This window comes from Sabethes cyaneus, chromosome 3, assembly GCF_943734655.1.
Source record: "Sabethes cyaneus chromosome 3, idSabCyanKW18_F2, whole genome shotgun sequence".
NCBI lineage: Eukaryota > Metazoa > Arthropoda > Insecta > Diptera > Culicidae > Sabethes > Sabethes cyaneus.
The window spans coordinates 101,816,298-101,844,162 of NC_071355.1; the positions used below are offsets into that span (position 1 = coordinate 101,816,298).

The 27,865-nt window shown below is 37.0% G+C and overlaps 1 protein-coding gene across 8 annotated transcripts in view; it reads right to left on the reverse strand.

The window, feature by feature from the left end:
• The window catches only part of LOC128744342 (synapse-associated protein of 47 kDa), an 86,828-nt gene extending 61,809 nt beyond the window's left edge, over positions 1 to 25,019 (reverse strand). For 6 of the 8 annotated variants that reach the window (XM_053841254.1, XM_053841257.1, XM_053841256.1 and 3 more), the window contains exon 1: positions 24,910 to 25,018. In XM_053841254.1, coding sequence (XP_053697229.1) covers position 24,910 — 1 coding nt within the window. In that variant the 5' untranslated portion in view covers positions 24,911 to 25,018. Of the gene's footprint in view, positions 1 to 24,909 lie in introns of all 8 variants that reach the window. The other 2 variants (XM_053841258.1, XM_053841259.1) reach the window with 2 other exon arrangements.
• Between the last annotated feature and the right edge of the window lie 2,846 nt (positions 25,020 to 27,865).

Below are 27,865 nucleotides of genomic sequence, written 5' to 3' on the forward strand. Positions count from 1 at the left end.
GTTGAACTGCTGCGTATTCCTTTTGATGAAGCCTAGCATAGCATAAGCCTTAGCAGTAGTAACGGCAATGTGTTGAGCAAAACATAATTTACTGTCCAAGAGGATGCCCAAGTCTTTCACAGTTTCGACACGGTTGATGCTGTCCATGTCCATCGTGTAGTCAAATGATATGACATTCCTACTCCTACAGAATGAAATAATGTTGCATTTCTGCACGTTCACGTCCATTCCATTAAGCATACACCAACTTAGCAGGGAATCGATGTCGGATTGTAAAGCACAGCAGTCAAGTCTTGATGCTACTACACGAAAGAACTTCAGGTCATCTGCGTACATATACTTGGAAGATTTTATGATGCTACACAAATCATTTACAAAAAGGATAAACAGCAATGGGCCAAGGTGACTTCTTTGGGGCAGACCGGATTGAATCTCAAATGGCTGCGAACTGGTTCCATCTATACGTACAAACGCACTGCGATCGGTAAGATACGACAGTATCCACCGTGTTAGCCACTCAGGAAATCCCATCATTTCTAGCTTCGATACCAACAGAAAATGTGGCACCCTGTCGAACGCTTTAGCAAAATCGACATAAACGGCATCGACTTGCTGACGCTTTTCAAGTGCGTTTGTCAGTGAAGTGACATACGCCATCAAGTTTGTAATCGTAGAACGTTCTTTCACAAACCCATGCTGCCATTCCGAAATGATATGATGAACCTTCGGGTAAAACGAATCGTGGATAAGACTTTCGAAAACCTTCGGTAAGCAGCTCAGAATCGAAATACCACGGTAGTTGGTGACGTCATGGGTACTTCCTGCTTTATGGACGGGCGTAATTGCGGCAGTCTTCCACGCGAAAAATTCCCTCCGCCATGGATAAATTAAAAATAATCCTCGCTGGAATCGCAAGCGTCGTAGCACAATTTCTGAAGAGGAGTGGTGGCAGTTTGTCAGGACCGGCGCCTTTCGATGCGTCAATTGATTGCAGCTTCAGCACCACATCACTCAGCGAAAAGTTGAACATCAGCATGTTCAGATCGAATAGCGGCAAACTGCTCAAATACTCTTCAGACGAATGTGGTCGGTTATTACTTTGCACACTTCGAAAAAAGGACGAGAACAAATTTGCAGACTCTAACGGTGACTCTGCTTGATTGTCGAAATAGCACACACGTTGAGGGATTCCGCCTTGTTGTTTCCGATTCCTTACATATGCCCAAAACGATGCGGGGTCATGCCTTATGTTGTCTTCCATACGACGAATATAGCAACGAAAGCAGTGCGCATGAAGTGAGTTATATTCGCTCTCAATATCACGCAGCTCAGCTTTGTGCCTTTCATCTCTCGAGCGAAAGAATTTCTTCCTAGCCTTGCGAAGTCGGTTTCGTAGATGCCGAAGCTGACTGTTCCACCACGGTTGTTTACTACCACGCTGCCGAGAATGTTGTTTCATAGGGACAGCATCGCGAAGTGTACTGTAGATATGTTCGTAAAATCGTGACACAGCCTCATCTGCACTACAACCAGCAAGAAGTTCCTCCCATCGAGTCTCAGCAAACAATCCGTTAACCAATTCGAAATCACATCGGTTGAAGTCGAAGTTGAGCGGGTCCGTAACAACATAATTATTTTTCTTCACGTCGGCAAGTTCAAAAATTAAAACGAAAGGACGATGGTGTTGATCGATCGCAAGCAGCGGCACCGGCGGCTCAACTATTTCTACACGATTGTTATCATTAACCCATTATGACCCAGCGTATGATATATCATACCTCGTCTTCAAAACCTGTTTACTACTGAATTTCAATAGTTAGCATTGTTAATATATCACTACAAGAGAGATAAGACATCAATCTGATGTGTGTGTGATATAATTTGTCAGTTTTTGTCATTTCATCTGTATTTTCAACAGTGCAAAGTTGTGACAAATGGTGGAAAAAAAGTTGAAAAAATGGCGAAAAAATGTTTGTCTCCAAAACGCATGAAAAAGTCTACATTTAATGACGAAACATTATCTGACATGTAAATTAGTATTTATATGTAAAGTCTATCACAAAATTCGATAAGAAATCTGTAAAAAACTTTGTGATTTGTTTGTTTGAAACTGAGCCTATAAAATATTTAACCTGCGATATTTTGGCCTTGAAAGCATTCCAAATGACGATTTTGCGTTTCCCGACACATTCGAGCCATAATATAATAGATTACAGAGTTTCTCTTCATTTGGTCCAAATTTAGGTATACCCGGGTCATAATGGGTTAATAAAAGCGAGATCAAGAAGCCTGCCGTTTGAATTCGTTATATCATTTATTTGATACAGTCCACTGGATAAAATCGATTCAACCAGAATGATTTCCTGTTCGGACGAAGCATTTATCGGCAGCAGTGAATTAAGATTTTCGTCGCGTGTCCAACTTAAGTGAGGAAGATTATAGTCGCCTACCACCAAAACCCGATTTCGATCACCCGCTAGATCAACTAAGTTTTGCACACACAACGCATGTTGTTCATACAGTGCACTCTCACTGTTTGGTGGCAGATATATACAACAGATAATTAAATCGAAACGTCCCAGCGATACTCGAACAATAGCCTGTTCCAGCTGATCACAGCCTTCAACGCAAACAGCTGAGCTGCGCAGTTCATTATTCACAGCAATCAAAACTCCCCCACCGCGCCTGTGCTGGCTGGTCCGTGCGGTTCTGTCACAGCGATAGATGGTATAGTTGTGCGAAAGCTCAGAATTACGAATATCATCGTTTAACCAGGTTTCAGTAAAAACGATAACGTCATAATCACATTGAGACAGAGCAACACACAATTTATCGGTTTTTGTTCGGAGACCCCGAACGTTCTGAACATAGAGACTGAATGAATGATGACCGTTAGCGGGCAGATTGTGATCGCTTCGGTTCGGGAGCGCAGGACGATGGACAGGGCATGGTGTGCGGTTTCGCAAAACTGAAACTGATCGTTCGTTGCTAGCTATAAAATTTTCGGTACGGCGGTAAGTGAATGACGATATTGCTGGATTATTAGAATTGATTTGATGCTGGTGTTGGCAGGAATCAACAATCAGGAATTTTAGAACAAACAGCATCATATGTCTGCTGAATAATTTAAACTAATTTTTACTTTTTCTCTGGAAAATTCAGATACTTTGAATAAACACTCTAATATAAGACGAATATATTATACCGTTTATAAACTGCAAGTTTTAAGGAGGGGGAGGGGCGTGGGATATTCTGCGGCTGCGGGTTCTCGAACGAAGTAATGGTTACTGTTGTAAAATGATCAAATAGGTATGCCCCCTTGGGATACACCCCTTCATATATCTCCCCTTTGTTAACCCTCGAAACGCTACTGGCTATATGAAGGCTGTCCATTGAATACGAATACGAACTCATTTTTAGTTATTTCAGACCTCCCCGGGTTATTTTCGTTCATACTTTTTGTATGATGCGTTGTTTTTGGCCGATCCCTAGTCCACTTAGTTCATGGACAGCCCCACATGAACTACTTTATACTGATATTTATGTGTATTGTTTATTGCTCTTTGCATTGAAAGTTGGATTTTGAACACACTTGTCCAGTCACACATTTTGTAGGTGAGAAAAGTTGCCAAAATTTCGTGGGAAAAAACCATGAATCTTGGTTGATTTCTATTTAAATTCTAATGCTTACGTAGAGTTGTTATCGACGCAAAGAATAATATAAAAATAGTTTCTAAATACATAATTCCACGCATAATTCATAACTTGAATAAATATGCAGCATATATGAAATAAATGAAAAATTAAATACTATTTGCTTTCCCTATAACTGGTACTGGCGCCACTGCTAAATCAAATGTCAGCTCAGATGGGAGAGTTGTAATGATGGGAAATGTCGGTCAAAATCTATAACGATTATTGATAAAGTTTTGTTATCGTTAATAATTAATAACGATAATATGGCAATATAAGCAAAAATACGTAAGAAATAGAACAAAAATGTTAAAACAATAACAAATCAAGAAGAAGATTTCACTTTAAACCCTCCAATTTTCGATATTCTTCCAGGACGATAAAGTTTGATGGTATTATCGATATAAGATTACTAGCGATATTATCAGTAGCACACTTTTCATCACAGTTTTGAAGGTTGCACTTAATAACTGTGCAGTCCAATTGAGTGTGAAGAGCGCAATATAAACATGCTAATGTTCACTGTTTAGATTTTTAGCCTAACTTTATCGTTTTGGCACAATGTCACCCCCTAGAAGGGGTGAGATTGTGCCAAAGTTCATTCACTTCCAGTAAAATAAGGTTTCATTGTAACTAAACCATCTCTACGGTAGTTATTAATTGAACAATTTAGTATAATTTGACAGGTTTGAAATCAACTTAGTTCCTAAATTGCGTGTATACTGAGCTAAAGAACAAAAACATATGCTTTTTTGGCACAATCTCGCCCCGGATGACGGAATCTGTTTTTCCACTCTATTCATTTAGATATCCAAGAATCGAAGCAAACCATTTTCTTCTTTTTCGACGGTAAATCACAGAGAACAGACATCCAAGCGAAAGGTCCCCACTTGGATAAAACTTATGTCAAACTAGTTGGGAAACTATAGTGATGATGTCGCTAAAGGCGCATAAAATTCTACACTAAACTCACAACAGCTAGCTTCTGGCGCTAGCATAACGGTTACAGTCCATATATACTAGCGCCAGAGGAGCCAAAGGTTGTCAGTGTGCAAATCAAAAGAATCATTTAGTTGGGAAACTATAGTGGTGGTGACGCTAGCATATTAGGTGATTTTAATTTGAAATTTTATCCAAGAATTCCCGAAAAATTTGTTCCTGAATGGATGTCTGTTCTCTGTGGGTAAATTGCAAACTTTTGCACCGTGACCACACGTAATTGCGATCAGCTCCTAATTCCGATCACTCAACCTAAACAGTCAATTTTTAGAAAATTGAGCCAAAATCTATAGTAAATGAGCATGCTCAGTTTTTGAGTTGTGTTTATGTGTAAGTTCTTGAAAAATGACTGCCTTTGGGGCACCATGTACTTCACAATAAATTAAATTCGACAGGCAGTAGCAAAAAATGTCATCAAAATGTATTTTCTTAGCCGAAGTGCTAAGCGCACGATCAAATTTGCTAAGATCACTGCAGCGTGGAAGCATATTACCTTCTTCGGTATTCTATGACAACATGTAGATACAAGCATATATAACCGTTCTATATCAAATTTGGCTGAAAATAAGCTGAATTAGCGGAATTTATTCCATTAAAGTGATTAATCGGAATTATGAACATAACATTTTTTTCTGCTTTTAATTCCGATCACTATAACAAAGTTATAAACTCGCAAAATGCATGCTAACAAAGTTGCTATTTGGATTTCAAGGATTATTCGCCACATGATAACATGGTAGGATTTTTGAAATCTTTCAACGTACACACTTAAATAAAAGCACCAAGCTCGGAAAGATTTTGCCGAAATCTCAACTGCCGAGCGTTCGGTAAAATTTTTTATGTAGCCAAACGTTACTAAAGATCCGTAAACGTCGGTATACACCATCGACATTTTCACCGAACGTTCGGCTGTTGAGATTTCGCGAAAATTTTACCGAACTCGGTGCTATTTTTTAAGTATGTAGAACTACGTCTTATGGCAGGGTGTCAATCCAAAATTTGGAGTCAAGCCAAAATGAACGAAAGAATGAAAGATTTTGAATGCTAATAGCTCTTCCAGCCAGGGCTGTCATTCGCTCACACTATGCGCCCAATGTTCCAATATTATGCCTTGTCGCACAGAGCGATTCGGCAACACACCTCTACAGCTAATATGCACACAGCGTACGAGCGAAACCGGTATGAGAGCGAACGACAGCACTCGGTGAAAATCGCTCAGTGAGTGATCATCCAAACAGCACTTGGTGCTGCCGTTTGCCACACTCCGTGTGGAATTAACGCAACAAAATTGTCTTGCATTTACAAATTTTCTGCCCTTTTAAAAGAAAATACGCGCTGCACTAAACAACTAATATGGTCTGGTCCAGCGCCTCTATGGTTCAAAGGTGCAAGTACCAGCGAACCACATGCCCTGGCGGGTGTTGTGGGTTCGAATTAGGGCTGTCGGTATTGGGCGCTTTTGGTGAAAACCGGTATTTCGGTATTGGCGTAGAAAATACCGGTAATACCGGTAAAATACCGGTATTAGCAGATTATTCGAAATCAATAGAAATGTTGATGTTTTTCAGTAAATTTTTTATTTTGAAACATTAGCTTCAGTATTGTTACTTAGCAAAATAGAATTGAAGCAGATATAATACACTTAACGATTTAATTTCCTTACTGTAGAACGAATTTTATTGCCAACACTTCCAACAATAAAAACACTTCCGCTTTCATTGATGTCTAGCGAACGATTTTAAGCACATCACGAACTTTCCTTTCATTTCTTCAAATTTATAGTAGAGAGACTCGCCTTTAATTATTTACAAAATATCTTGTATTGTTGCTTCCAGCATAATTAATGCCCCGGTCTCCTACAGCCTCTCAACAGTTTTTTCACCATCCCCAAACCGGAACTCCAGCATAACGTCTTCCTCTTCATCATCCTTCACAAATACCTTCTCTTCTCTGTTATCAATCCCACTATTCCAATATAGTGGGATGCAGATTTCATCTCCTTGTGTAATCAATGTATCACTCGAAAGACTTGAAAAATATTCCAAATTCTTTCCTGGCAGATCCTTTGTTGGCAAGAATGCTCAAAACGCGCAAAGATCCCCGTATTCTGATCAGAGCCCGGCATCGTCGAAACAAATAAATGAAGCTAACTTTTCCTTACATTCGCTTCATATATGAAGCGACTTGTTTCATTTGTTGAGCAGAATGTTTCGCGCAAGCTTCAGCTGAAGCTACTGACTGTGTCAAATGATGACGATTGACAGTCATGCACGATTTGTCGATGTTGAGTAGATTAATGTAGGAAATGTTACTCAACATCAATTCAATTGCATTCAAAGTCTAGGCTGACCTTTTTCTGAACATTTGATAGAGAAATACAAATGAAACTTTAAAACCGGTCGTCATGATGAAGTGAAAATCGTTTCAATGACGCTGATTTTTGAAATGAAGCGGCGCTGCTTCAGTTAAAACTGGAGCTTCATTACTTCATTGTTGAATAACAATTTATTAGTGTTGGGTACCGCTAATTCGCTAACCGAGCAATCGCGAAACGCTAATTAGGCTTCATAATTTATACTCAGACTAGCCGAATTGTTGCTGATCCGTAATTCCAAATGAAGTGCCGCTATTAATTTTGAAATTAATAAACTGTTGAGCATTTAATCCATTATTATAGGTTTTGATCTTAGTTTTATTAAGAAAGTAATAATTTGTACAGTGATAGATTACAATGCAAGTTGTTGTGATATGTTAAAAAAACTGTGCCTGTAATTTGCAGTTTGCGATTAGTAATTCGTGAAACTTCCTCGATTATCGAGCAAATTGAATTGGTTAGCGAATTAACGGTGCCCAACACTGCAATTTACTATTGTAAGTGACGTTTCTGGGCCCTGATCTTGTTTCCTAAATTCGTTATTTGAGAGCTTCGAATAATTTGTTGGCATTTGAATACCAAGTTGTTCAAAAATAAATTGAAACCCGACGTTTGGCTTATACAATGAAACATTTTTACAGCAAAGTTACTCTACTGTGCTTTAAGCGGGTTCAAGAGCTATAATTATGTGACCCACAATTTCACTCTCTTCATTGTTAGTAGTCGTAGAATCTCGTCGGCATTAACACCAAGTTGTTTTTCTAAGAGTTTTATAATCTTTTATCAAATTTAGTTCTTATTCGCGTAAGGGGTTGGAAAAAACAAGCAGATTAGAAAATACCGGAAATACCGGTTTTTTGCCTTTCCAAAACCAGTATTTCGGTATCCAAAAATTGGCCGGTATTACCGGTTTCGGTACTACCGGTACTCTTTTTTTTCCCTTTAGAAGCTATTACTGGCTTTTTTATTTTTACATGTACTCTTTAATGTACTGTATCTCGGGGAAAAGCAGCTATAAGCAGCTAATCTCACATGTTTTTTCTGAGTCAATTTATGCTGTATTCCACCATGTACAATATAGAACAGAACACTGAGGAATATCTAAAAAAAAGGTATTATGAAGGCAACCGTAGGTGAACATGTCGAAATGAAAGAAACAAGGGATAGCTCCTAAAGGGAAAAAGATAGAGCTCTAGTATCTTCGACGAAAATGTGCAATTTAATTTGATTACCAATTTATTAGAACATCTAAAAGGTGTACGAAGCGTTATTAAAGAGCTAGATCGAAAACCCTGTTTTTGAGGGTGTCCCTAAGAGTTTGGCTCTAAAACTTTTTTCATGTACGAAATATAAATCTTCAGTATTCAACAAAGTTTCTTAAAATTAGCTTTTATACAAATGTTTTGCAGACAGCTATCATTTCTGACTTAAAATAGAGAAAATATTTTTTGTATCTGCTTGAGGACACCCTAATGTCCGAAAAAATTTTCACCACGAGAAAGTGCTTTTTAAATGAAGAAACTTTTCTGAAGCAACTATTATGCTATGTCTTAAGGTTTCGATGCTATTACTTATGTCTCACTTTCTTAGCATCCCTCCCACTGCGCTACGTAATTTGTGAACAACCCCACAATTACGTAGGCGAAATAGTGAAAGACAAATTAACAACACATTTTTGGATTATCCCTTATGTACAGAGGGCAGCAACAGCGATAATTAACGAATATTAAATGAACAGATTGTTCGTGACGTTACAACGGAGCTACGACCCTCTCTATGCAAAGCTGTGAAAAGTAAAAGCTGTTTAAAAATTAACTTCAATAACTATCGGAATTCTGAAAACGGCAAGTTGTTCAGTATTCATTTCTTATCAAATCATAGAAGAAAATCTTTAGATAAAATTTGAAAGAGAGCAGAATGTTCATGTTGTTACCTTTGTTATACTATAACAAAGGTTTAGGAATTGGTCGAAAAACACGAAATTGATCCGAGGCCCGGAGGGCCGAGCCACATATACCAATCGACAGGGTTCGACGAACTGAGCAATGTCTGTGTGTGTGTATGTGTGTATGTATGTTCGGGGCGCAACTTTTCTATCGCCTGTTTCTCGGAGATGGCTGAACCAATTTGTTCGCTATTACTTTTGCTTGAAAGGTATTGTTGCCTAGTATATCACTATTGAATTGTTTCGTGGTCCGACTTTTCGTTTGAAAGTTATAAAATCGTGGAAATTACGTGACACGATTTTCTCCGGAACCAAATGGCCGATTTCAACAATCTTAGTATCGAATGAAAGCTCCTGTTAAGGCTAAATTAATTATCGCCTGTTTCTTAGAGATGGCTAAACCGATTTAGGTGCTATTAGTCTCATTTGAAAGGTAACATAGCCTAATAGATCACTATTGATTTATTTTTTGATTGGACGTTTAATTTGAAAGTTATGAGCAATTGAATACAATACATTAAAATTTACAATAATTTATAACGATTTCATCTAAGATAGTTTATCTAGTTTGAATTATTTTGGCATCAAATTAGAGGTTTTTGAAGCTGCAAATATATCTGCAAAATTTCAGAAGAATTGGTTTTGCCGATCAAAAGATATTAACCCTCCAACACTCGCGCCAACTTTTGTAATACGGTTACTCGCGCGCACAATGGCCCAAAATCAAAAAGACATGCGCTCTAGAGTTTTGACTGAGAAAACTTGGTTTTACATTTATGGCACCTTCGTAAGAATTTCTTGAAATTGAAAGTTCTATCGTCTGGTGCAATTTAAATTTTGATTAATCTCCCTAAAAGTGAAATAAAAACCCGATTTAATCCACCTTGTGGTGAAAGGAACCTTTGTTATACGGTCTTACTTGCTATTTGAGATAGAAATCGACACGTCTTCGGAGTATAATTTATCTATTGGTTAACGTTACGTACTGCGTTGCTTTACATAAAATTTTTGAAAATTGAATAAGTTTGCAAAATTTGAACAAAATATGTCTACTTATAAATTTTGATAGATCCTTTTTTCATGTAAGTGCTGAATAAAGATAAGTGGGTTGTTAATAATTTGAGTAAGTGCAAGTAAAAGTAAGTTGTAAGAGCAAATATTATTCTTTAACATATACATTGCGTAGTAAAGGTCTAGTTTATAGATTTTTGAACTATGCATAATTTCCTGTAATGCTTATTTGATTCACACCAATAAAGTATTCCAGAATAAATTTCATCAATTTTTATTAACCTTCGGTTACTCACGCTGTTGTATTTTGTATAACACGTGTAGGTTTTTGAACGCCATATTGTTATAAAGTTACAAATCGTTGTGTAACTAACGTATATTCTTCAATAAACTTGTTATGAGCAAAATGTCATAATTATTCAATGCATTAATACTTTAAATTGTTGGGAAAATAGATCAGCATAAACTGACATCACAGAAATGAAGCATCAGCATTACACCTCATATGCCCAACCCGGAATGCCCGGAATTGGCCCAACTAGAATTTTCTCTCGTTTCTTCATATGGAAAAATGGTGTCTATATGCATCAAAACAATCAGCAATAATGTAAAATGTTTAAAATGTATCCGTCTGTTGGTAGTCGAGTAATTCGGGGTCAAAATTAGGGTATTTTTTATAATCAAAGTTCTACAGTTCCTAAACAAGCAAACGTAGAGGTATACTATATTCAGAAAAGTTATGTATTTTTACTATTTGTGTAACTTTGTAATACATGAAAAAGTCATACAACAATTACGAAAAGAGCTAAAATAAAAAACTGATTTCACTAATTCATATACAATAAATAAGATTTTTCTAGCTTCGCTGAAGAGATAGAGGGTTACTGTCTTCAGCAAAATTTCTTGTAATAATATGCTCTAAAACTTTGCAGAACACATCAATGTGTTATATTGAAATTGAAGAAAAATATTTTTTTTATTTCACTTTTAGGGGGATTAATCAAAATTTGAATTGCACCAGACGATAGAACTTTCAATTTCAAGAAATTCTTCCAAAGGTTCGATAAACCTAAAACCAAGTTTTCCCAGTCAAAATTCTAGTGCGCATGTCTTTTTGGCTTTGGGTCATTGTGCGCGCGAGTAACCGTATTACAAAAGTTGGCGCGAGTGTTGGAGGGTTAATATCTTTTGATCGGCAAAACCAATTCTTCTGAAATTTTGCAGATATATTTGCAGCATTAAAATCTTTAATTTGATGCAAAAATAATTCAAACTAGATAAATCATCTTAGATGAAATAGTTATAAATTATTGTAAATTTTAAGTGTTGTATTCAATTGCTCATAACTTTCAAATTAAACGTCCAATCAAAAAACAAATCAATAGTGATCTATTAGGCTATGTGAGACTAATAGCGCCTAAGTCGGTTTAACCATCTCTAAGAAACAAGCGATAATTATTACCTTGTCAAAACAGGTTTTCTTAGGATAACTTTTAAACTACTTGTTTGTTTTCAATAAAATTTACCCGAAAAATTTTACATTAACAAGAGCTTTCATTCGATACCAAGATCGTTGAAATCAGTCATTTGGTTGTGGAGAAAATCGTGTCACGTAATTTTCACGTTTTTACTTATAACTTTTAAACGAAATGTCGGACCTCGAAACAATTCAATAGTGATATACTAGGCAATAATACCTTTCAAACAAAAGTAATTGCGAACAAATCGGTTCAGCCATCTCCGAGAAACAGGCGATAGAAAAGTTGCGCTCCGCACATACATACACACATACACACACACACACACACACACAGACATTGCTCAGTTCGTCGAACCCTATCGATTGGTATATGTGGCTCGGCCCTCCGGGCCTCGGATCAATTTCGTGTTTTTCGACCAATTCCTAAACCTTTGTTATAGTATAACAAAGGTAAAAAATATTTTTCTTCAGTATCAATATAACACATTGATGTGTTCTGCAAAGTTTTAGAACATATTATCACAAGATATAGACTAATCTCAAATTTTTAGTCTTGACCTTGAAATGCGGTCATACATATATATTAATATTTTTTGAAACGATGGTTCTACAATTGATGAAGGGACGGTAGGGGAAAGAAATGAAAATTTTGGTGAAGGTGGGGAAGAGCGGAAAGGAGGGGGGGGATATTGGTAGCTACGCTTGACAAGTAGTCATTTTGACTCCTACCTTTTGTCCAATGCTGGAAGGTGCATGAGACGAACCAAGCTATAATCTGAGATTATAACCGGATTCGAACCCACAATAGATGTAGGAAGAGGCACAATATGTGTCGATAACCCAACCAAACGCGTCGCTATCTTGGCAAGTGGATTTTGCGGTCTCCTTTTTTATAAAAAAAAACATGCCCTGGCGGGTGTTGTGGGTTCGAATCCGGTTATAATCTCAGATTATAGCTTGGTTCGTCTCATGCACCTTCCAGCATCCAGCATCTAGGTTTTTTCGCGTTCGTAAGGAATTTTGTTGGGACGGGGAGACTTTGTCACTCTTTCTGGCATACTTCCCAAGCAAATATCAAATTGGACTAGGTTTAATCACGATCGTAGGGAATTTTGTTGGGATGGGGAGACTTTGTCACTCTTTTTGGCGTACTTCCCAAGCACAGTTATCAAATTGGACTAGGTTTAATCGCGTTCGTAAGGAATTTTGTTGGGACGGGGAGACTTGGTCACTCTTTCTGACATACTTTCCAAGCACAGATATCAAATTGGTCTAGGTTCAATCGTCGCAAAGAATCTTCGACCTTTTGGGACGGGGAGATTTTGTTACTTTTTTTCTAAAAAATACATTGCGACCAATCACGAAGCTAGGATTGCCAGTTGGACAATGCTTCATTATTTTCAATTTTTCAATAGTGCGTACTTTGAAATCAATAGGTTTCTATATTGGGGTTGATGCATGATGCGTAGAAGATTTTCCGTACCGTAAGACGTAGTCCTATGTCAAAAAGTAGAGGGCATGATAATCTAACAGCAGACTTGATAAAAGCCAACATAGGTCCATTTTCCGAGATAATCGCGAAGCTCTTCAACAGAATAATAGAAAACGGGGCTTACCCTGACGTCTTAAAAATTGCCTAAGTCTTGCCTATATTTAAATCTGGTGATTATTATGATCCCTGTAACTATCGCCCTATCTCAACATTACCAGTTTTGAAAAAAATCATGGAAAAACTGCTAACAAACCGGTTTGTAAAATTTTCTGTGCTAATAATGTTCTGTACAAGTTTCAATATGATTTCCGGGAAGGCTATGGAACATCAACCGCCATAATAGAGCTTGTTGATAAGTTGATAGAAGAAATTGACGACAAAAAATTCGTAGGTGCTTTATTTATCGATCTTAAAAAAGCATTTGACACCATAAATCATGATATTCTATTAAAAAACTTGAGCGATACGGAGTTAGACGAGTCGCTAAATGACTTGATAAAAAACTATCTAACAAACCGGAAACTATTTGTTGCTATTAACGGTGTTCATAGTACTTCACGATCGATTGACATTGGAGTTCCGCAAGGTAGTAACATGGGTCCGCTATTGTTTTTGGTCTTCATTAATGATATTGGAAATTTACAACTTCAAGGCATACCTAAACTCTTCGCGGACAATACGACATTGTTTTACCCTCGCACTAATGTTCTGTCCATAGTAAAAGACATAGAATCGGATTTATCAACTCTCATTTAATTTTTTAATGGTACATAGTATAAAGGTACAGCAATCACTCGGAAAACCGGAAATGGAAAGAAGGTCCTGCGGCCCGAATGTCATATACCATTCGACTCAGTTTCGAAAACTGAGCATTTTCTGTGTGTGTGTATGTGTGTGTGGGTGTATGTATGTGTGTAACGCTTTTAATCTCACTCACTTTCCTCAGAGATGGTTAGACCGATTTTAATGATCTTAGTGTCAAATGAAAGGTCTAGGTGTCCCTGTCCCATAGGTCGCTATTGAATTTCATATTGATCGGACTTTTAGTTCAAAAGTTATACATATTAGATAAGATGTTATAAGAGAAAACAGTATTTGGCATTATTCGGGGGCAGAGAAAATGTTCGAAGCACTTGTTCGCAGGTTTCTCTGTCTATTTATGATTAAAATGAGCAAAAACAAGCCTGTTATTCTGTAACTAGCTAGCTTGAGCAGCATCTTTGTATTGGTCCATTAGCGGCTGTTTTTTCTCCATCTTATCTCGTATACAAAAATTTTCATGCCCGCTCAATGCATCCTTCAGTGATCATCCCACAGGTTTCATCTGAAACTCTGCCGGTGACTGCAACAATGATTCCAAACTAACCCCTGTCGTATGTTTGTATGAATTTCAACCCCCATGTGGGGACCGTTGTCCTAGAACGTAAATAGATTCCAATTTTAGACTTCTTCATTTTTTACACAAAAGATTTTCCAGATAAATCATTGAGGGTTTGTCCATTGGGATCTTCATTTTATTAGGTTCCAATTTGTTTTCGACGGAAAAGACTAAAGCTTTGGGTTATAAACGTCTTTAAGACTTGACCCTTCTTTATCGACTGACTTCGCTAGTGTAAAGATCCTACTGACTCTACGTGCATCCCCGACCAGCATCGTACCCCGAAGCTAACTGGATGGCTAGTTAGTTATTTTCGAGGAACACTTCGTGATTTTCTGAACCAAAATCTTATGGAAACCGACTTTTGACTGAGCTCGTTTGTTTCAATTCGGTATAGATATTTGTTATCTCGCAATTTTCAATAATCTTTATATTTGACTTGCGACATAGGTTCACCAAATCAAATTTTGCATAAAAAATAGTTTAATAGTTTAGCTGTAAAAAAGTGACTTTAGTGACCATTTGTGAAAAATGTGGCTTTTTAGTGACCAGCACTAAAAAAGTGACCAAGTCACTAAAAAGTGACTCGCTATCAGCCCTGCATATATAAAAATACGAAAAATACTAGACTCCATTTTCTCAGGAGTTCCTCAACCGATTTGAGTAAACTTGATTCCATATGAAAGGGGAGCCTTTCAAACCCTTAACTTACAAATTTCCATGACAGTTGGGCTTTTGATTTGAAAGTTACGTAAAGAAAAGTACAAAAAAGTATTTAAAACATATTTATGTAACATATAAATTTTAATTCAATGACCAACATCCTACAATTTATTATTATATGCAAATAACTGTTAAGATCTATCAAACGAAACCGAGATATTGAAAATCGAACAATTCATTCAAAAGTTATTCAGACTTTAACACTTAAGCACCATATATTAAACCGTTCAAAGTATAAATCAAAGTAGATATAACAATCAAATGTCGATACTTAAAAAATAGCAAAAAATCTTAACAGCCGAACGTTCGGTAAAAATGTCGATGGTGTATATCGACGTTTACGGATCTTTAGTAACGTTTGGCAACATAAAAAATTTTACCGAACGCTCGGCAGTAGAGATCTCGGCAAAATTTTGGCGAGCTCGGTGCTTTCAATTAAGTATGTATGTATGGATGTCATATGTATTAGAGATGGTCGGGTAGCGGAAAATTTGCCCGATACCCGCACCCGTACCCGTACCCGCCGGGTTCGGGTATTGAAAAAAAATAAATTGCGGGTTCGGGTCGGGTACGGGTTTTTAATTTTTGTTTTTGAAACCGGGTACGGGTCGGGTATCTCTATTGACCACATTTAACACTAAAGATGGTCGGGTACCCGGGCCCGTCCCGTACCCGCAATTTTTTTTTTTAGGTGCGTGAACTAAGAAAAAGTTCAATTTTTCTTTTTCGAATTTCATATCTAATGCTCTGCCCAGTTATTTTTACAAATTAAGATATATTATAGAATTGATGTCAAGCGAACTCATATTAAAATTTTGAAGAAAATCATTTTGTTCTAGATATCCTTTTTCTTCAAAAGTAAAAAAGGAAATATTCGCGCAATAATTTTTTTTCGTGCGTTTTCTGAATTCTTGGTTTTGCAAAATGCTAATTCTTGAACAAATGATATTAATTTCAAAATATCAAAAAATCTGTTATGAACACATTTTTCAGATTGTCATAATTCATAATTCCAAACAAGCTTCGTATGTGGCTCTGAAGCCCAAAAGTTAAGGCCGTCTGTAGACCTGTAAACACTGTACATATTTTTATTATTCTATATACATCCAAGTCTGCAAAAATTATCTTTTGTGTTTGCATATATGTTTTTATAAATCACGTAAATATTATAAAACTTAATCAGGTGTTCATAATGTAAATTAAATGACGCTTACAAGTATGTAAGTCTGCAAAAATTATCTTTTGTGTTTGCATATGTTTCTATAAATCACGTAAATATTATAAAACTTAATCAGGTGTTCATAATGTAAATTAAATGACGCTTACAAGTATTTACGCACCCTAGGAAAGAAAATATAATTATTGTACGGTAATTTTACTGGTAAATAAGGATTTTGTGGAATAAGTAACAGAGATTTAAAAATATCTATATAGATGTTCCAGAGAAATTAAAAAAATATTATTGTGGCAGTAGAAAGGCTAGGTCACACCGCTAGGTGGATTAATTCGGGTTTTTGAGTTTTGGTCCCACTGATTCGTATCAGTAAAGTTTTCTTGAATAAATTTCATCAATTATTTTTAAATATCTTTTGACCGGTAAAACCAACTATTATGAAATTTCGCAGATATATTCGCAGTATTAAAACCTCTCGATTAATACTAAAATAATTGAAACTAGTTAAATTATATTAAATCATTATAAATTATTGTTTTGATGTATTGTACACGATTGCTCATAACTTTCAAATTAAACGTCCAATCAAAAAACAATTCAATAGGGATCTGTCCGGCTATATTACCTTTCATATAAGACTAATAGCGCATAAATCGGTTTGGCCATCTCTGAGAAACAGGCGTTCATTTGTACCTAATCAAAACATGTTTTTAAGGGTACTTTTAAACTACTTGTTTGTATTCAATAAAACTTGGTTAAAAGTTTACTAATACAAGGATACCTCGACATAAGACACCCTCGTTATAAAACAACCGGCGCCCAGAAACTAAAGAATCAGAGGCGTGAAGGTAATCAAGTCATTAAATTTTGATTTTTAGCGGAGAATTACCTTTGTTTAAGAAGCAAGTGCATGGGAATTCCAATGTTACCGTATGTAAATAACATTTTTGGCACTGTTGCCGTTGTGACATGCCTAATCATATGATGCAGCTGCGTTCACGGGCAGCCAAACTCAACTGAATATACTAAATGTAAGAATCATGATCCGACTGCATTAATGGATTAATATTTTTCTGATGGCAATGACCGCTATTTACAATCGTCCCATGTTAAAACTAACCGTAGTTGTCATACGTCAGCGCATCGCATCAACGTATTCAAAGTGTATTAACATTCTGTTGCTCCTCAATGAGTAGCGCAATGTGCGGTTGCTCATACAACCGCGTTCAGCAAGAAAGAGAAAAGTCAAAATGAAACGGAGAAGAATAAATCACGTTAAAGATTGAGCACAGTTGGAATTTTTCTCCTCTTTTTTTCCTCTGAGGAGGAATCATCCCTGACCAGAGCTAATTTTCGCGAGAGCTGATGCTATTTTTTTTAAGAAATCATGTTTCGATATAAGACAAATTCGATATAAGGCAACTTTTTGAAATTATAAATTGTCTTATATCGAGGTATACCTGTAGTAAGAGCTTTCATTTGGTACTAAGATAGTTTAAATCGATTGTGTGGTTCCGGAGAAAATCGTGTCACGTAATTTTCACATTTTTAATTATAACTTTTAAACAAGAAGTCGGACCACGAAACAATTCAATAGTGATATACTAGGCAATAATCCAACAAACATTTTTGCTTATTTGCAGCTTATTCAACTCTTGTATAGCTAATTACCGGGTAACATGCGCCTGATAAGCTGTTATTCAACAAGAATGTTTATTGGGAATACCTTTCAAACAAAAGTAAAAGTGAACGAATCGGTTCAGCCATCTCCGAGAAATAGGCGATAGAAAATCCAGGCATCACACACACATACATACACACATAAACATTGCTCAGTTCGTCGAACCTGATCGATTGGTATATGTTGCGCGGGCCGGATCAATTACGTGTTTTTCGACCAATTGCTAAACCTTTGTTATATAGTATAGTATAGTATAGTATAGTATGGTATAGTATAGTATAACAAAGGTAAAAACATTTTTGAGAGTATAAACAAACGTTTTCGGATTGTTCGTGCATTAGCGAGGTTGAAGCTGTGAAAAAAAACCCAAAGCGAAACTAAGTTTAACCTTGTTGAAAAAACATACATTTTGACATGCGTTTGATTGAAACTAGAGCGAACCTATGTTGGACCTAAGCAAAAACAAGACAGATGATGATGAGTGAAAGCCAGACAGTAGCTCGAAACGTACGGACAGACTGGTATTTAAATTTAAATAAATTTATTTTTGCCGAAAGCGCCGATCACAAGAAGCAAACAAAAACGGTAAGTCGGGCGGTAAGTGTTAATTTGTCACTCTAATATATACACGGAGAATAAAAATGTAGTTTCAATGTAGTTCATATTTATGGTTGCTTCACGCACAAGCAGAAATTTCATTTTGTTTCCAACTGAAATGTATCATTGAAATAATAATATTTATTGTTACACCAATGTTGGATGGTAAAGTGTTGAATAATGCGCTCCAGAACCACCATGCGATTCCACAGCCTCTTATTCAGCAGTTCCTATCTCTACCTCCTCGTGATACCATCCGGGATACGTTCCTTAGTGGAAATCGGACAACCGGTGGAAACTAGGGTCGTATGCGGACAGAAAAGCGAGCACTCATGCGAAGGCTGAAGTGTAAATTCTCCGCCTGCAGGACGGTTGTTCTTGACTCTCAAGTACCAAAGCAGTGGGCCCAAAGCCCCTAAAGGGACCCCTAAAGCCTCTAACCCAAGGTGTGACGTGACCCGTGCCGAGGGATGAATGGTGGAGGGGGTTCTATAAATTCTCTCGCCGCAACGGAGCCTGTGGAGTACCAGGGCGCCCTCCACAGTAATTTGCCCTTGCAGTTGCTGCATCAAGCCGGTCACTGCGATGCAGTGGACAATTTCTTACCGTGCATGTTCTCTCTGCCGAAAAACAAAGAAATGAATGAGGTGGAGAGGAGAATAGTCCTGATCTTCGTCTATCCTCAACACGCCGACTCGTTGTGAGTCGACAAACGAAGATTTGGCTCTAACTCTCTACTCACGGTCGAGATTCACTCTGCCTGATCTCTGACTGTGTGCTGGAGGGTGGGCTGAAACAAATGGAGTGCCGAACAGTTATGGCCAGTATGATGGCTGTACAATCGCTCAAACAATCTAAAAATATATAACGTCGAATATGAGGGTTACTCAAAAGTTGCTGAGTCTCAATAAGACAGATCCCAGCATGCCTAATATATTGACCTATTCGACAGAAACTTATGTGCTGACGATTTTGGTCTTTGGAACTAGCCGAACGGTGAGAAAATTGACAGTTTGCTTGAAGAATCGGAATAAAGTTCACTTTTTTAATTTTCTTAATGTAGTGAAACAACGTAAAAGTAAAATTATTCTTGCAAAATGTAAGAAAATTGTGTACTTTATTTTTGGTATATACTTTGTCAATGGTTTGTTTACAGTATACCGTGACCGCTCCTAATTCTGCGCATTTTTCTTTATATAAGTACTAGCTGACCCGACAAACTTCGCATTGCCACAAATTAACCTGTGTTGTACATAAATCATGAATCTCGGATGATCTTTGTCACAATCTCGAGTTTTGCAAGCCCCCCAGTGGGCGGCGCTTCCGATGGCGGGTCACCGGCAACACTCGCGACCGTCTCGTCCTGAATGATCTAGTGTTACTATAGATAGTTTTTGTGGTCTTGTATTGACTAATGTTTTATGGAAGAGTCTCGAATTTCTCGAGTTCGATTAGTTTTTGAGTTTCGCAAAAATTTCTGTTTTATTTGTATGAGAGTCCATATCCCCCTACCACAGGGGTGAGAGGTCTCTAACTATCATAAAATAAATTCAAGACTCCAAAATCTCCCACATGTCAAATTTGGTTCCATTTGCTTGATAAGTTCTCGAGTTATGAGGAAATTTGTTTTTCATTTGTATAGGAGCCCCCCCCCCCCCTCTTAAAGTGGGGAAATCCATAGAAAATATACCATAGAAAATATTCTTGCCTACAAAAACACCCACATGATAAATTTGGTTCCATTTGCTTGATTAGTTCTAGAGTTATGAGGAAATTTGAATTTCATTTGTATGAGAGCCCCCCCCCCCTCTTAAAAAGGTAAGGGGTCGTAATTCATCATAGAAAAAATGGTTGCCTCCAAAAACACTTACATGCCAAATATGGTTCCATTTGCTTGATTAGTTCTCGAATTATGAGGAAATTTGTATTTCATTTGTGTAGAAGCACCCCCTCTTAAAGTTGGGAGGGGTCTTAATTCACCATAGAAAATATTTTTGCCTCCAGAAACCTCCACATGCCAAATTTGGTTCTATTTGCTTGATTAGTTCTCGAGTTATGAGGAAATTTGAATTTCATTTGTATAGGAGCCCCCCCTCCTAAAGTGGGTAGGGGTCCCAATTCATCATAGAAAAAATTTTTGTCTCCAAAAACACCCACGTGCCAAATTTGGTTCCATTTGCTTGATTAGTTCTCGAGTTATGAGGAAACTTGTATTTCGTTTGTATAGGAGTCCCCCCTCTTAAAGTTGGGAGGGGTCCTAATTCACCATAGAAAATATTCTTGCCCTCGAAAACTTTCACATGCCAAATTTGGTTTCATTTGCTTGATTAGCTCTCGAGTTATGAGGAAATTTGTATTTCATTTATATAGGAGCCCCCCTCCTAAAGTGAGGAGGGGTCCCAGTTCATCATAGAAAAAATTTTTGTCTCCAAAAACACCCACATGTCAAATTGGGTTCTATTTGCTTGATTAGTTCTCGAGTTATAAGGAAATTTGTATTTCGTTTGTATAGGAGCCCCCCCTCTTAAAGTGGGGAGGGATTCTAGTTCACCATAGAAAATATTCATGCCCTAGAAAACTTTCACATGCCAAATTTGGTTCCATTTGCTTGATTAATTCTCGAGTTATGAGGAAATTTGCATTTCATTTGTATAGGAGCCCCCCTTCCTAAAGTGGGGAGGGGTCCAAATTCATCATAGGAAAAAATTTTGTCTCCAAAAACACCCACGTGCCAAATTTTGTTCCATTTTCTTGATTAGTTCTCGAGTTATGAGGAAATTTGTATTTAGTTTGTATAGGAGCCCCCCCCTCTTAAAGTGGGGAGGGGTCCTTATTCACCATAGAAAATATTCTTGCCCTCGAAAACTTTCACATGCCAAATTTGGTTTCATTTGCTTGATTAGTTCTTCAGTTATGAGGAAATTTGAATTTCATGTGTATAGGATCCCCCCCTCCTAAAACGGGGAGGGGTCCCAATTCATCATAGAAAAAATTTTTGTCTCCAAAAACACCCACATGCCAAATTTGGTTCCAGTTGCTTAATTACTTCTCGAGTTATGAGGAAAATTGTGTTTCTTTGGTACAGGAGCCCCCCCTCTTAAAGTGGGGAGGGGTCCTAATTTACTATAGAAAATATTCTTGCCTCCGAAAACCTTCACATGCCAAATTTGGTTCCATTTGCTTGATTAGTTCTCGAGTTATGAGGAAATTTGTATGGAAGCCCCCCCTTTTAAAGAGAAGAGGAGTTATAATTCCCCTTATAAAGAGGGGAGGGGTCTCAATTTACCATAGAATAAATTCTTGTCACCGAAAACACCCACATGCCAAATTTTATTCTATTTGCTTGATTAGTTGTCGAGTTATGCAGAAATTTGTGTTTCATTTGTATGGGAGCCCCCCCCCTCTTAGTGGGGGGAGGGGTTTCTAACCATCACTAAAACCTTTCCGGGCCCCAAAAAACTTCTACATGCATATTTTCATGCCAATTGGTTCAGTAGTTTTCGATTCTATAAGGAACATACGGACAGACAGACAGACAGACAGACAGACAGACAGACAGACAGAAATCCTTCTTTATAGGTATAGATTTTTTAACATTGTGCATAACTATGATCATTGCGTTATTTCTTTATAAACGTCTGTTGAATATTACGCCATTATTCCCAAACAGGTCGTAATATTTGAGAGCTAAATAATATAACGTGACACTGAAAGTATTTTATATGGCAGAAATCATCGTCGTTAGCACCAACGCTAAGATTATCCTTCTAGAAAATTAACAAATTTATGATCGAAATTCTTTGCAATGATCAAATTATCCAGCATAATTAGGAAGAATAGTTTTAGTCATGTTTTAGACAAAAAAAGTGATTACGTGCATTGCTTTCCTTAGAAAATGCGATGCAATAATGCGCAGATTTAGGCACAGATTTTTTATTCATGTTCCAAGTTCTACGCAGTAATGAATCGTACGAAGAAATCGCGACAGAATACGCAACCTCACCCAAATGACTGACGTCTAGAGGCATGAAAATTCAAGTAGAATCTTTAACTTGCATTGATTGGAATCCTATTCTGTGTCTCGGGGTCCGAACCTACGAGCGCTAATTCATGAAACCATGTCTTCTATTTTTTTTTAATGTCCAACATCATGGAGCTGTCAGAAAGTGGGGAAGTAGTTTCTATATGCAAACACAATTTTTAGTAGTAGTCTAAAGTGTAATGTTCAGTATGCAGAAACCCCGAATCAATTTGCCCTTCGCGTTATCAAAATTCGCAATCGCAATCAAAATGATATTCCTTTGCCACCCGGACAGCACAAGACGGATCATGGATTTAATTATGGTAATGGCTAATGCCGGATTTTTGGTGTGCTTTCAGCGTATAAAGACATAAACAATATGGCAGGAGTATTTATTTTCACTTTTTGGGTGCGCAAAATTAGGAGCAAACATGCGCAAAATTAGAAACATGGGCAAGAAAGTGCGCAGAATTAGGCACAGTGGATAAGTTTACAAAACGAAAAATATACTCTATTGTTGGTCGACTTATAATTCCTATATTTTTACTAGATATTATAGACCGTAGCAATACACGTTGCTGCTATCTACGTTGTTAGCTTAAATCTAGAATACTTAGAATAGCAAAAGAATCATAAAAATGTCTTGACTGCGCAGAATATGGTACGTTCATGGTATACGAGAAAATGATGTTTTTGTATATTTGTGCGACAAAAGACAGCTATATATCTCGGTAAACTATAAAAATTCTCGTGCTCAAGTGGTAAAAAACTTGTTTTTTTGTCAAATTAACAGAAACCAGGTTATTGCAAGCAAGATACAGGATAACCAAAGAGAACATTCATGTTTTCATGTAGTGCCGGAGCAACATGGTTCACTAAGACTGAAAGATGTTCGAGTCTCTAGAACTTTTACTTGAACCGATACAAAACAAGCATGAGGATTTTGTAAATTAGAAAAACATTCCAATAATATGCAAAAACCGATTTAGGATCACTGCTGTGTTCAATAAGTTAAGTCGCCACACCAACTTTTACAGTATTCTTCAAATTTATGCTCTTTCAATTCACTATTTTAAAAATGTTTTTAAAACACCTTGCAAAACAGCAATATTCTTACAAAACCTGATAAAAATTTAGTTAAGTTTTCAATCGAAAACTAGTTTACTAGTTAAATTTATTTACTGAAAACTTTTTATGAAATGTACCGCATCTGACGATTGTTTTCATTTTTCTCACCATAGCAGCAGGTCGCGACACGACGGCAGTGTTTACTGAAATTCGTCAATAAAATTTAAAACGACCAGGATGAGAGTTACTCAAAAGTTGCTGAGTCTCAATAAGAGAGATCTCAGCAAGCTTACCGGTCTTGCGACAGGACACTCGGTTTCGTACAAGATATTTAACTTCGGAACACTTGCTCTGCAATCGAGGAGCACAAATAGTACGCAGACTGCAGTATCTCAAAAAGGGGAGATCTGGTTGGCGTCGCCGATCAGGGTACTAGGTTCATAAACCTAGTCATCCCTGATTGGCACATGTCTCGCTCCAGCTACCAGCCTGTCACTTCCTCAATAAGTGATAGGTAAGCTTGAAGCGTATAGTGCAATAATAAAACGGGACATACCATAGTTCAAAATAATGGACGCAGTGGTAAGGGCACGCAACAGAAGAGGAGGAAGGTACACCAATGTTAAATTCAAATTTGAAAATGCTTAAATTTTAATTCAAAACTGTTATTTTCTTGATTCAAATAGAATTTCATTTAGAAACAATATTTTTAGGTTGTTTTAAAAATATTTTATTGAAGCTTAAGGCAACAATCATTTTGTTTGAAATAAACTGCATTTTTTCGCTCCATGTAGATAAGATTAATGGTCGTAATGAATAGCGGGATTTCTGCGAATTTACCCTGATCCATCAATACCATGTATTATCAATGCATACTACCATATTCAATATTTTACAATATTAGTCTAATAACTCTAAATAGTGTCTAATTTATTAAAAATCTCAAATGTGAAACATTTTACATTAAAAGTCTTAAATTGACAATGTTGGGGTTGGCTTGAATAGTTCGTACTTTGACTACAATACAAGGCTATAATTAATATACCGAAAACGAATTAACTGGTTAAGCAAGACATCAATCAACAGTTATAGGTAGTCGTAGAAATTTTCCCTTCTAGTAATCAAACATAATTTGAAAATTAGGTATAGGATACTTTTCATCAAATGAAACAGTTCGAAAAATCGATATTAGATTGATCGAAGTAAATGTGGAACTCGTTTCTGATAAAAATAAACCGAACACTAAGCTCACGGCAATGTATTTAAGACTTACTGTGCGCCCTTTTTTGAATAATTTCGATGTACTATCGTGAACTACTGATTTTTACAAATTATTTCTGTGAATTTCTTGCACTTTTGGCAAAAACGACTTGCTCTCACCGTATCCGATAATAACAATAACGAATTAGAGTGACTATATACAGAGTGGCGACATGTCATCCCAAAAGTAGAGTGCCTATATACAGAGTGGCGACATGTCATCCTAAAAGTATGCAATACTCTACACACTTAAAAAAAAGTACCGAGTTCGGTAAATTATCGTAAATTTTACCGAACTCTGAGCAGCAGAACGTTCGGTAAAAAATTTGTATGATGCCAAACATTACTAATGATCCGTAAACGTCGATTGGCGCCATCGAATTTTACCGAACGTTCGGCTGCTTAGAGTTCGGTAAAAAAAATTTAAGTGTGTAGCATTGCTTATTTTCTTTCTCTTTCCTGCATACGCGTTGGATTGGTCGTCTGCTCGATTGGAATGACACTGACAGATAATTATCATTCCAATTTTGACATTGCCTCCACTCTGTATATAGTCACTCTACCCAAAAGTATGCAATGCTAGAGTGACTATATATAGTCACTGTATGCAATGCGTATTTTCCAAGTATTTTCTTTCTCTTTCCTGCATACGCGTTGGATTGGTCGTCTGCTCGATGGGAATGACACTGACAGATAATTCTAGATAGAATTAACAAAAGGGCGAATGTCGCAAATGTAAACAAAACGAGTGAGAGTTATTTTTTGCTGGACCAGCATAGGAAAAACAACCCTCATTTGGTTTGTTTACGCTTGCGACATTCGCCCTTTTGTTAATTCTGTCTTCAATTATCCCGCATTTTGCACCTTACTGGACACCGCAGTTTAAAAGTGCGACTGGCACAAAAAGTGCGACAAAGCAAATGCTGTGAGTAAGAAAGAGAAAGACTGACAACTGCAATGTTGCTGTTTTGTTTTGTCATGTACATTGGCATTAGAGAAAATAATCTGGATTAATCCAGGTACAGCTGCAAAGCACAATATCATTCCAAATTTGACATTGTCGCCACTCTATATATAATCACTCTATATAACGAATGAATGACGTTTTGCTCGCCACAGAGCTGCCAGATTTCATCAAATTTACCTATTAAGGCTGTGAACCATTTCGCGAAATTTTTAACTTTTTGGTTAAAATTTGACAGTACGATGGTTTTTCGAAAATAACCCTGGTCAGGAGCATGGTTAGTTTTAACCAAGTTCTGAGAGCCAATGAGATATGCACAGGTGAGGAAGAGAGCTTCGATGTGTTTCACTGATTTTTCGTTGCATTTTTTTACATTGGTATGGATGCTTATCGCATAATAAATTTGTTCAAACAACCCGGGTTGAAATGAGATGAATTTGATCTATCAAATAAAAGCAATTGAACATCAAAAATTCATCCGATTTTAACTCGGACAGAATAAATAATATTTTCATCCTCACCTCATATGCTCTCATTGAGCAAAAAAAAACTATCAATCCGTCAAATATGAAATGGTTCACATTCTGAACTGATTTTAACCACTCAAGGAGAAATAACCACCGAATTGTCAAATTTTAACCAAAAAGTTAAAAATTTCGCGAAATGGTTCACAGCCTAAGGCTCTCTAGCTCGCCCGTGCAAAACCTTATCCAGCTTTCCACGAGCGATAATGGCGAATATTGAGCACAAGTGGGCACAATCTTTTGACATTCATTGGAGGAGCGTCGAGTTCGCCCTGACGGAGTTACTATGGATACATTCATGATTGTTTGTTGTTCGAGTGTAAAAATGTAAACATTTTTTAATTTTGCAGATCAGCTGAAGTGAAACATAACTAAACGGATTTAAACTTCTATAGTGGTTTGCGACCATAATTTGCTGAAGGCACTGGCTCAGAATACTTTTTCACAATCGTGTGAATTAAACATTCGAAACATTACACATTAACGCAAACATTAACTTCATGTTGGTCGAGCCGTTGTCAAGTTTGCTCTCGAACAGCGTCTCGACTTGATAAGAAACTTTCCGTTGCGTATTTGGACATTCTCCCTGAAATTTGCGAAAACTGCAAAGCCACAATCCATAAAACTTGTTGTCCGTTCAATTATATTCCTCTTTAGCTGATCTGCAACATTGAACAATGTTTACATTTTTACATTCGAACAACAAACAATCATTAATGTATCCATAGTAACTCCGGCAGGGCGAACTCGACGCTCCTCCAATGAATGTCAAAAGATTATGCCCACTTGTGCTCAATATCCGTCATTATCGCTCGTGGAAAGCTGGATATATCACATCACTCAAAAAAATCAGCACGTTAAGTTTACGTGAAAACATAGGTAATTCTCATCCATCACACTTTTCATGTAACATTCACGTGAATTGTTGGTAACTCGCACTCATACTAACCAGTTTACGTGCGATCCCGGTAAATTTGATCAATTTTCCCATTAACTAGTACATGAAGTTCACGTAAGTTGCTGTACAGAAGTTTACGTGATTTTTCACGTAGATGCGACGTGTCGATTTTTTTGAGTGCAGATGTCGATGAGGTGTTTTTTTCTGACGTTTCGGTCCTAGTGACGGCTAAGCCGCAAACACAATGCATACGGATTTTACTACGTTGCGGCAATTTGGCAGTTTTTCCATGGGTTTTCTGTCAAATTTCCGCAACGTAGTAAAATCCGTATGCATTGTGTCTGGGCCTTAACGCTTTATTCAATAGAAATTCTAATTGCCGGTGAAGGTGAACTAGTTGAAGGATGCTCTCTTCACTCCTACATGAGAAAGAGATAGCATGATTGCTTACCCTTGGTAAAAAGCTGGATGCAAAGTTTCAACTAAATCAAAAACGACAAATTAAAAAAATGTTATTTTTCGTCATTTTGCATGGAATCCCTCATATTAAACAAAAATCGTACAGTTTTATAGATTATAAAAT